We start from the raw sequence: 11219 nt of genomic DNA on the forward strand, positions 1-11219 counted from the left end.
AGCCGCAAATGGTTTCTCTTTGCCCTTTCCAGCAAACTTCCTGTCTTTCCAGGAAGTGGAACTACTCGTTCCCTTCGTCTCGGCAATCTTGGCCCTCTTGGCCTTACTCGTCAAACAGACATCCTCGATTTCCCGACACTGCTTCACCAGTGTCCCAAAATCTCTCGAAGCCGCTCCAGCAAGAGGCACCGCTATCTCTTCACTAAGTCCCTTACGGAACTTAGCAGCCAAAAAGGTCGGAGTGGGCATCGGCATCCGAAAGTGTGCAAACTTCACCAGCTCATTAAACTTGGCCAGGTACCCGTCAACAGACAACGAGCCCTATACCAACCAGTCGAACTCCCCCTGCTTTCTCTCATGCGCATCATACGGGAAGTACCGACCCAGAAAGCAATCCTCAAAGAATGGCCATGTCATAACATGACCCTGCATCTCAAAAGCGTGAGAAGTGTTCATCCACCACTCATGGGCATCGCCCTCCAGCATATATGTGGCGAACATCAGCTTCTGCGGATATGTACACTGCATGACCCGGAAAATCTTGTCCAACGCCTGTAGCCATCTCGCCGCAGCAATAGGGTCATACGACCCATCAAAGGAAGGTGGCTTATGCTTGCGGAAACCATTAAGCCTACAGTCTAACATATCGCGATCCTCAACAGGCTCCACATAGGGTTCCATCACCCCAGTAACATGATCAATGCCCTCAACATGGCTCTGGCTGTCGTCCTGCAGACTAGGTGGAGGTGGAGGTGGCAGAGGGAACTGGCCAACAGCAGGACCAACCCTCATCTCCTCCAACATGACCCTCATCATAGTCATGTTCGCCAGGCGGTTCGCCTCCAAAACATCCTCAGTGGCTTTCCTGTTCGCCTCTCTGACGGCGTCCAGAATAGCCTGGTTTGCCATTCTCATGGCCTCCTGGTCGGCTAGTCGAGTCGCCTGCATATCAGCCAATGCAGCCAGGACAGGATCCGGATAATCCTCAGTGGTCTCGCGGTTCCTCCTAGGCAGTACCATGACTTTGCACAAGTTACACAAAGAATGAGTTGATCAGGCCCACGCAATGTGGTCACATCTGCATTATCATAGTAAAATCCAACAGAGAGAACACACAAGACAGACTCGCAACAAAACATCCTAGTTATTGCAATACATACAGGCTTTTCCCTAGAAAGTGCTCTGATACCATAAAATGTAACACCCCGTGTTAACCCGGTTTGTTAACATGTCATCGTATTAAGCCACGCTTAATTAAAATAGGCGGAATAACTTTTTACTTTTCAATTATGACGTCATTAACTTAGCCAAGTTAATTACTTAATCAATTTCATAAAAACATCGCCTGTACGTAAATTGCAAAAGATAGCTAACTGAAAATACCTCATGAATAAATGAGTGAGTATCTAAGTCACGGATCTACAACACGTAGTCCGGACATAATCCTGATACAATTATACAACTCGAATCAACTAAAAACATAAAGTCAAGACAATATGGCATGGACAATCTCCATGTTCACCAAATAGCAACATAATCAACAGAGTCTCAGCTTAAAATCCATAACACGAAACTAATAGCATAACAGCAACAAATATCATCCAGCATCCAAACATGAATAGCATAGGCAGAAATATCAGCTAATGCTCCGGCTTCTTGCCGCTAGAGGCCTCAACCCCTGGGTTACCTGAACCTGAAATAAGCGCCCCAAACGTTGGGTGAGATCTCTAAATAGAAATCTCAGTAAGGCAAGGGGTCCTCAAGGATCTTCCACCCCAAGCTCACTTACATGTGCAATATAAGTTCCAAAAACAGTTAAAAAATATAAGTTCTAAAATAGTGCAATGTAGCAGATAATTATGTCATGTGTGTCAATACTAATCTACTGGCCAGAGAAATGCAGGAATACGTCTATTACCCACACTAATGCAAAACGCCACTTGCACCCACCCACAGTGTCACCGTCTTGTATGACGCCACATACTCAGGCTAACCGTCAAAGTGGAACAACACATACATATTATAAGCAATTGCACATAAAGCTCAACAGCATTTTCAATTATCAAAGCATGTAAACACATCATGCATATAACCATTCCCCCATGGGGTATGGTGGAACCACACAATGGCTAAACCGAGGACACGAAAGCTTACTTGTACCCGTATGCCCCTTTGACTCGAACTCGGTATCACAAGGGTCCACACCACAAATAGAATCCAATGCACTCACAGATCTGATTCAATGACCATCATAGTATCAATATAGAAATTCTAAAATTCCAAGAAATCAGGTATTATTTTCTTTTCATTTCGAACCGGAGATCCTTTCTAAGACATATTATTTAACTTATTTAATTTTAGATAATTATTATCTTATAAATATAAATATATATATATATATAGCCACAAAATATATATCATATATATATATATATATATATATATATATATATATATATATATCCCAGGGAGACATATACATTGAAAAGGTTATACCCAGGGATACTTTGATTCAAATTGGTTGAAAAGCAAATTGAATGAAATAAAGTATCCCTGGGTATAACCTTTTCAATGTATATGTCTCCCTGGGATATATATATATATATATATATATATATATATATATATATATATATATATATATATATATATAATATGGGATAGGCTATTGTGTCTACTCCTATTTTACCTACTTTTACCTACTTCTCTCAATATCATTGGATTACAATCTAATCCAATGGTTCAGATTTGTAAAATAAAATAAATACTTTTACCTCTTTTCTCTCTCCTTCCCTTTCTCTCTCCTCCCCCTTCTCTCTTCCTACGCTATACCTAATTGAAATTTTTATGCCCTTCATCGCCGATGTCTGTCGCGCTTGTAGCTGTGAATTTTGGTTAAATTTCTGAATTCCCCTTAATCTCAAATTTCATCACAGGAAGCTATATTGTTGATTTGGAAAATATAGCTTGTGTCTGCCGTGCAATTGGAATTGTAATTCTTTATCTCTCTATGTTTATCTTTGCAACATATATGGGAGGGGGTGACTTTTATGGCTTCCCTATATATTTCTACTCTTGTTTTTTTTTAGGAGGTTTCTTTGGCCTAGACCCAACTATCTTATAAATCAAACAGGGTATGACAATATTACATATGGAATTTGACTGAAGCTGAAATTTAAGGCTAAGCTTAACATATAATAGGTTCATCTGAAATGCCTTTCTTGTTTCAGGGTAGTAGGTTTGAGAACTCAAATAGTTCAGTGATGGTTTGTTTACTTCTAAATAAAATCTCAGCTTGAAAGCCAATTATTAATCTAGAATGCCTTTCTTGCTTCACTAGAAGTTACTATGGTGTTGTGAGCTTATCAATACTTCTTGAATTATACTGTAATATATTTTCTTTTTTCTTCTCACATTGTGTTATATTGGAATATATTCACTTTTGTTCATATACTCTTTACATGTTTTAACTTTGATATATCATTACAGAAATTTTTTGATGAGTTTTTTTTTTTTTACCCCATGAAGCAGAGGAATTTTTGGAAGATTTTGTAAAACAAAACCGGATTCCTTTAGCTGTGCCTGTATCCCATGACACACTTAAGTTGATGAAAGCTGATGGTAGGAAAATAGTTTTGACAATTGTTGAGGATGAAAACGAAGAAAGATCACGGGAACTGATTAAGTTATTGAAAGCTGCTGCATCTGCAAATCGGGACTTAATATTTGGTTATGTTGGAGTTAAACAGCTGGAAGAATTTGCTGAAAATTTTGATATTGGGACCAAACTACCAAAAATGGTCGTTTGGAATAAAAGTGATGATTACCTTACAGTAAGTCAATGATTTTTTTCTTGAAAAAAGTTATTTTAGTTTATCCTAATTGTAGTTCTCTTATTGCTCTTTGTCTTTTTTTACATGTCTGCTTTCAGGTTTAATTTCTTTTTTTCCTTATTCTGACACTCCTCCATTGCATGTCTTATTCTTTTCAATTTGGATCTATATGTATATACTTGTGTATTTTCGAGATGACTGTTGCAGAAGAAGAAAAATGTCATATTCTGGCATTCATCTCATGTGAGTAGGCATCTATGATTATATATACATAGGGTACACCAGCATTCTAGTGTGGAAGTGAGAATTTAGATACCCTGGTATTAAATACCTGGAGTTTAAGATCTTGATGATTGGTGTGGCTATTAAACTTTGTTTATTTATATAGCTGGTATCCTGAAGAATGAGATTTTGGATTTCCAGATATCACACATTCCCATAACCCCAGGATTCCAGACATTGGTTATGGGTGAGGATCTGTGAGCATACCAAATGCCTCCATAATGTTTACTACTTTTAATCTGCATCTCCTTTGATCGTCAATTCGAGGATTGCTTTGTGATATTTGTTGCATTTGTTTTAGGTGCTTTACCATTTATATCTGGTTGATGAAGCTCCAAACATGATATCCACCCTAATCATTTTGCTGAGTGATCCTGATTCATCAACTGTTACGGTAAGCTGTATGAGTAATTGATATTAGACTAAGATCCTCTGCATAGTATAATGTTTATATTCTGCTTTTCATTAGGTTGCTTGGGTGGCTTTGTCAAGCGTCATTGCTTCAGTACCCAAGGAGGTGCTTCCTTCTTACATAAAACTTGTCTGTGATGCTGTGTCAACATCCCGGGATAAGGAGCGAAGGAAAAAGAAGGTGGGCTATAACTATGTAAAATATAACTTTGAATAATATTCCTAATTGGGACATTCAGATGTTGTGTTTTAGGTTTGTAATAGTTATTTTGAGAATATATAGTACGACCTATGTGAACCAATGACCATCAATCACATTGATTTTACTTTGCTGTTCTTATTGGACTTCTTGGTTCTAAAAATCGTGAAATAAGGAAGCGTGTTCTGCTCATCCTGTCTGTGCTTGCACATGATAATGCAGAGAACAAGGTAGAATCCTTCTCATTATTAACTGTACACATTTTTAGATGGCTCCATGTAAAACTGAAGAGAACAATATTGATTTTGCATGATAATGATACTGATGCATCTTTCTGGCAGGAAGATATTGCTAAAGTGGATAATGCACTTGGATCAATTGTTCGCTCACTTTCACGTCAAATTGAGGAAAGAAAGTTAGCATTGGAGTTGCTGTTGGAGTTGTCTAAAAGTAAAACGGTGTGCAATCTCGTAGGAAACATTCAAGGAAGTATACTTCTCCTGATGACGATGTTAAACAGTGATGATGTTGAAGCAGCCAAAAATGACCTGAGTTGCTGGAGAACCTCTCTTTCCTTGTGCAGAATGTTATACAGATGGCAAAGGCAAATTATCTTAAGCCTATACTGCTGAACCTTTCTACAGGTATTCCATGAATGAGATACATCATTTGAACTTATAGTGATCAGCCAAATCCAGTTAGTGCTCAGTGGATGCAAGAAGAGAAAAGTTTGTCCAAGGAAAAGTGATTTCAATATAGACAATGCTTCTTCACACTCTTTGGAGGACCAACAGAAGATTAAACACAGCAGTGCTGACCAATCACACTAGTTCAATGTATATATCTCAGTTGTAATCATATCAGGATTGTAATATCCCAATTGTAATATCAATAAAATTGATTATTTTCTTTCAACAATTGTATTCTTCCCACATATGACTTGATTGACCTCTATCAATAAAACACGGTATATGTTTCCATTTGAGTACTGACATTCAGAAACTCTTTAACATGACAGTAACAGAAACTATGAGAAGAATTAATCAACTATATTATTTCTAACTGTCCCTTTTATCTGATTATAATATAATTAAGTACAGTAGTGGGGCTAGCTTGCTGGTTTTTAATTCAGAGTACCTGGCCATTGAACACAAAAATCAGAAGGGAAAAAATACCAGTACACAATGAGAATGAACTAGATAAACCATACAAATGGATTCTTTATGATTATAACAATCTATTAGTAGCTATAACCGCATAGTCTATAACCATCACATTCACATCAAACTATTATAATTTATCAACAAGTATGTAATGAACTTTTTGAACTTTATTAAAAAAACAAAACTACAATCATAATTCAATTCAGAAACAATTTAAATATAAATAAAAACTGAAACCACAAAAAAAATCTATAATGAATGCATATTTATTTCTTTACAGGTGCGCTTATTATGTCCTCGTTTCTTGCAATTTCCACAAATACTGGATTGCTTTGATGCTTCTTCAATCCCGCTACAGATCCTTTTCCGGCCTTTCGTCTGGGAAATGTTAGGATCTTTCAAGTTTATCATAGAAGAATCTTCTAGTTGAGAATTCAAGCACTGAACATTAGTATCCCTACCATTACTCTCCTCATATGTTGAAAACTTTTCAGCAGATAGAGCAAGAGAATCAAGACCATCATAAATAAATTGAAATGCTTCATCTGACCTCTGTGCAAGCTCAATAAGTCTATTACATTTAGAGCTTAGGTGAAGGCTATGAACCAATCCATCTCTATTAAGCAAACACATTTCTCTCTCTTTACTTAACACATCATTTCCTTCCTTGTGCCAACGTCGCAAAATGAAGTGTTCTGGTATCTGCTCAACATTTTCAACAAAAAAATAGCAAGAACATGCCGACATAGTATTCCCATGAACTCAAAATGAAGACATGAACACCTAGCTTCTCTACTTTCCAACTTAATCTCAACTATTGCTGAATCTTTTGTGTCTCTTCTATTAAAAACTCGATATGAAACCCATTCACCATCAGTCGTAAGTTTGTCATTGGAGAAACTTAGGATATGAGAGAGCTCAGTAACAAACTTTACATAAATTGCACGTGTATACACTTTTGCTGCATGCTCCTCCAATAGCATATTGAATTGCAAGCGTCTTTCTTTGTGCATGGACTCAAAATTTGCCTTTTTCAATGACTCATATCGAGCATCTACTGCTTGGTTGTATTTCTCCACAAATTCATTCAATGTAGTGCCAGATGTAACAAAATCATCGAAGAATGCATTGATGCTTTCGCTGCGCTGAGTAGTGTGCATACCGGCAAAAAAAGTGGAACGGTTAAATATTGGTATCCAAGATGATCTAATTGAATAAAGTGAATGCATCCACTCATTCCCAATAAGACGATACTCAACAATAAGACGATGCCATTTGTCTTCAAATTCTTGAATACTGTTGGACTTATAGATACAATCATTGAATTCCTTCTTGAAAGACCCATGGTCTTGGTACACATGACAACTTCTCTGGAAACTTTCTCATAATATGCCACATACAAAATCGATGTTTGTAATTTGGAAAAACTTTGGATACTGCATTGGTAATTACCTTGTCCTGCAAGTTCAACTACATGTGTAAGTATAAAATCACTAATATATGAAACAATTGAAAATACGGAATTAAATTAATTATACCTGGTCAGTAATTATTGCGCCTGGATGTTTTCCATTCATTGCTCGTAGCCATTCCTCAAATAGCCACACAAAAGTATCTTCAGTTTCATCTTTTAATAGAGCACAACCAAACAAGATTGACTGCAAATGGTTATTCACACCGACAAAGGGTCCAAAAGGCAATGCATATTTGTTAGTCCTATATGTCATGTCAAAAGTGATGAAATCTCCAAAAAGATCATATGAGTGTCTGGACCTCGCATCAATGCAAAAAAAACTTTCCAGACGATCCTCATCGTCATACTTAATCGAATAAAAGAAATTTGGATTCATTGATTGTTGTCTATTACAATAACGTACCACGGCTTGTGCATCCCCAACGTCATATATTTTCCTGCTTACATTTTTCATATGATTATAACAATCTCGACTGTCAAACAATAAATCAGGGCCTCTAAGGATGGTGGCCACCTTTCCAATGGGCAAGCCCGAGTCATTGAATTTTTCAACTAATGATCTAGCAACACCAGGCATTTGCCTATATGATCTTATATATGGAACACTCTTCGGAGTAACCAAACCATGATTATGGTTGTCGTCAAAATATTTAATTTTCCACATGTTTGTGTCTCCATTCGTAGAAGCCTTGAAACAAGCTTTACACCCTATTCGTGATGATGATGTATTCCTTGATTTGGTTTCACATACTTCACCAACATTGTTTGTCTTCGATATTGGATAACCCTCTCTAGCACATGTTAGCTTCATGTAATTCTTCTTGGTTTGACGTGCCCGAATTCCAAAACCTTTTGTCATACCAAATGCTTTGTACCAGTCTATTACATCTTTCCTTTCAGAAAATTCCATTCCAACCTCAATTGAAATATCAATATTCTTTGTCGGTGTCGACAGAAGGACATTTGACACACTATTAATTAAGTCATTTTGAATGTCCTCTTCCATTTCATTAGGCATGTCATATTCAATCTCATCACTAAAGTCAATGTAATCTGTTGGATCATCGTCAATATCTCCAAGTTGTGTAAAATTGCTCCCTGTATCATCCATCTGGCCTCCTATATTTTTAGGGTTCATGATCGAATTCTACAATAGTTTGAGGAATATCTGTTCTCACAAATAACACAGAATATCATGAAAAACTGAGTTGTCTATTAATAACAATGAAATAGTAGTGTAAAGATTAATTAAAAAAATATGGAGATAATGCTACTCAATTCTTTTAAAATATCCAACTTCTCTAGAGTAGCTTTGTGGTGAGTCCATTTGAATCACACCTCAGATTTGAAACACCTACTCAAGTGGCACGTCTTTCTGTAAAAAAATTCAAGCAATTTTTTAAAAAAAAAAAAATCCAAAGCAAAACCACAATCCAAACAAAAAGAGAGGTGAGCAATATGTCTAAATTCCATAGGACCAAAACTCAAAATAGTCAAACATAAAAATACAAATATGATGTCTGAAAAGTATTCTCCAAATGATGTAAGCACGGTCTACCTTGTCATCATCATCCATTGCTGACAGCAAAGGAGGAAGTACAGTACCAAGATGAAAGTTAAGGCCAGGTCCAGCAACCTCTGCTAAAGCCCCTAGAGCATGTGCATGGAAAGCACTGGACAGGTACCAAGAAATTTTTAGTTAAGATATAAATGGTAAAGCACCTAAAACAAATGCAACAAAACAGAGAGACACATACGACAATGGTAAAGCATCCATTACCTATCCTGCAAATGTTTTCAAGAATTTTGCATAGACGAATCAGATGAACTCGTGGTATTCAAATTGCTCAAGAAAAATGGCCTTGGATGTTTTCGAGGTAGCCAAACCCAATCAGCGATGAAAATGTTAACCTGGTTGATCCTTTTGAACTGTACAAAAGCGTTAAAACATGAAAATTGTAAATAAAAAATAAATAGAGAGAGATAAAGAATTACAATTGCAGGAAACCCTTTCTTTTGCGCGGCAGACAATTGCGCGTCAGACACAAGCTATATTTTACAAATCAACAATATAGCTTCCTGTGATGAAATTACAATTACATTTACAAATCAAAAAATAGAGAGAGAGAGATAAAGAATTACAATTCCAATTGCGCGGCAGACACAAGCTATATTTTCCAAATCAACAATATAGCTTCCTGTGATGAAATTTGAGATTCAGGGGAATTCAGAAATTTAACCAAAATTCACAGCTACAAGCACAACAAACATCGGCGATGAAGGGCATACAAATTTCAATTAGGTATAGCGTAGAAAGCGAGAAGGGGGAGGAGAGAGAAAGGAGATAAAAGGATTTATTTTATTTTACAAATCTGAACCGTTGGATTAGATTGTAATCCAACGATATTGAGAGGAGTAGGCAAAAGTAGGTAAAATAGGAGTAGGCACAATAACCTATCCCATATAATATATACACTTACAAAAGCATGGATAACGAAAATATACAGATAAACGAAAACGAAAGTACATAGATAAATTTTGTACATATCTAAATGAAAGTGCAGAGATAACCCAAAGTATACGAAACATGCTTTTCCATTTTTCTAAGGGACGGCTCGACTCCTTGTTTCATATATATAATAAGGATTATATATGTACAGAGAAGGTAATAGGTAACGCACGGGAACCATTTTATCCACAGTAACATATAACAAGGATTATAACTAAAATTATGGATTTACAAAGGGGATAGTTAAATTTACCTTGGATCCTTTTGAGAACAGAAAAAAATGAGAGCTTTAGAGGTTGAGAAAACACCCAAATCTTTCAACAATGGGTTCTCCTTCAACAAGACTAGAGCTTTAATGGTTGGGTGATGTTTCAATGGAGGAGAGGAGGAAAAATATGGAAACTTTAGAGAAGAAGGCTAAGACTCCAAGAAACTCCAAAGGGAAGCCACACTCAGCTGCTGAGTTTCTTTAAAAAAAACCTAGGATTTTGATCCATTTTTCTATTTATATTGCCACTTAAGTTAAACTAACAGTATTAGTTTAATTAGTTCCGCTCTTCGTTTAGCTCCAAAATTTTAGATTCTTAACCTAGATATTTTTCTAGGAATTTTCATATATTTATTTTATTTTTCGCAACACTTTTTCGGTACGCGTTTTTCTCGCTGACAGTATTAGTTCTGACACCAGTTCTCATTATTTTGACCCCAAACTTGACATATTAGTCCTAAATATTAATCTAGGAATATTCATGCATTTATTATAATTTTTTGGGATACTTCACCGGTACGCACTTATACCGCGAAGCAGAACCGATATCTGCACTTTTCGTCAGAAAAGCAACTTTCAACATTATTAATCACTTACCATAATTATTTAAGCCTTCACATAATTATTTGGGTCAATTATGGAATCATCTCATTAATCTTATAATTAATTAATTAAATTCCTAATTTAACGGTGCAGGTTCTTACATGGAGCTTCACAACACATGACAGGTTCGAAAGATTTGATGCAAGACATAAGGGCTATACCACATTTGCCCGTTAGTTTGCCCAATGGTACCATGGTTCTAGCAGAGCAACGTGGGAATGTGGTTCTTGATTCATCTTTTATTTTGCATGATGTTTTATATGTGCCACAGTTACGGTGCAATTTGATTTCTGTGTCCCAATTATTAAAAGAAACAAACAACAATGTGATCTTTTCTGACAAGGGTTGTGTATTGCAAGACCATATGTTGAGCCAGACGATTGGACTAGGTGACAGCCGAGCATGGGTCTATGTGTTTCACTCTGCGAAACCATCTGTTGCTGCTGTTCGAACTAGAGAAACCGTAGAAGTATGTCA

The 11219-nt window shown here is 36.5% G+C and overlaps 2 protein-coding genes across 4 annotated transcripts; one reads left to right on the forward strand and one right to left on the reverse strand.

Moving 5' to 3' along the window:
• The first annotated feature begins 2774 nt into the window (after positions 1 to 2774).
• Positions 2775 to 5599, forward strand: LOC133317564 (uncharacterized). 3 transcript variants are annotated; one of them, XM_061519429.1, is made up of 6 exons: positions 2775 to 2992; positions 3532 to 3833; positions 4417 to 4509; positions 4585 to 4707; positions 4901 to 4955; positions 5067 to 5599. In XM_061519429.1, exons 2-5 carry the CDS (start codon positions 3609 to 3611, stop codon positions 4937 to 4939), a joined length of 480 nt encoding a protein of 159 aa, XP_061375413.1. In that variant the 5' UTR covers positions 2775 to 2992; positions 3532 to 3608; the 3' UTR covers positions 4940 to 4955; positions 5067 to 5599. The 3 variants fall into 3 exon arrangements, with proteins under 3 accessions (XP_061375413.1, XP_061375412.1, XP_061375409.1); XM_061519428.1 differs by lacking the exon at positions 4901 to 4955 and having other exon boundaries at positions 3529 to 3833; XM_061519425.1 differs by lacking the exon at positions 4901 to 4955.
• A 353-nt stretch (positions 5600 to 5952) lies between these two features.
• LOC133317560 (protein FAR1-RELATED SEQUENCE 5-like) lies at positions 5953 to 9139 on the reverse strand. The gene is made up of 7 exons (XM_061519422.1): positions 9120 to 9139; positions 8921 to 9035; positions 7427 to 8509; positions 7341 to 7358; positions 6740 to 7258; positions 6212 to 6590; positions 5953 to 5987 (listed from the first exon to the last, which is right to left on the reverse strand). Exons 1-7 carry the CDS (start codon positions 9137 to 9139, stop codon positions 5953 to 5955), a joined length of 2169 nt encoding a protein of 722 aa, XP_061375406.1.
• Between the last annotated feature and the right edge of the window lie 2080 nt (positions 9140 to 11219).

Source organism: Gastrolobium bilobum, unplaced genomic scaffold (assembly GCF_033153095.1).
Source record: "Gastrolobium bilobum isolate Gb01-03AN ecotype WA unplaced genomic scaffold, APGP_CSIRO_Gbil_v1 utg65340, whole genome shotgun sequence".
In the NCBI taxonomy this organism is placed as follows: Eukaryota; Viridiplantae; Streptophyta; class Magnoliopsida; order Fabales; family Fabaceae; genus Gastrolobium; species Gastrolobium bilobum.

Coding starts and splice junctions, on each gene's coding strand:
- LOC133317564 (XM_061519428.1), top strand. CDS start 3,609: ATGAAAGCTGATGGTAGGAAAATAGTTTTGACAATTGTTGAGGATGAA. Junction 3,834..4,416: donor AAAGTGATGATTACCTTACA/GTAAGTCAATGA, acceptor CATTTGTTTTAG/GTGCTTTACCATTTATATCT. Junction 4,708..5,066: donor AGGAGCGAAGGAAAAAGAAG/GTGGGCTATAAC, acceptor TCTTTCTGGCAG/GAAGATATTGCTAAAGTGGA.
- LOC133317560 (XM_061519422.1), bottom strand. CDS start 9,139: ATGGATGCTTTACCATTGTC. Junction 8,510..8,920: donor CAATGGATGATGATGACAAG/GTAGACCGTGCT, acceptor AAACTATTGTAG/AATTCGATCATGAACCCTAA. Junction 5,988..6,211: donor AGAAGCATCAAAGCAATCCA/GTATTTGTGGAA, acceptor TGATGGTTATAG/ACTATGCGGTTATAGCTACT.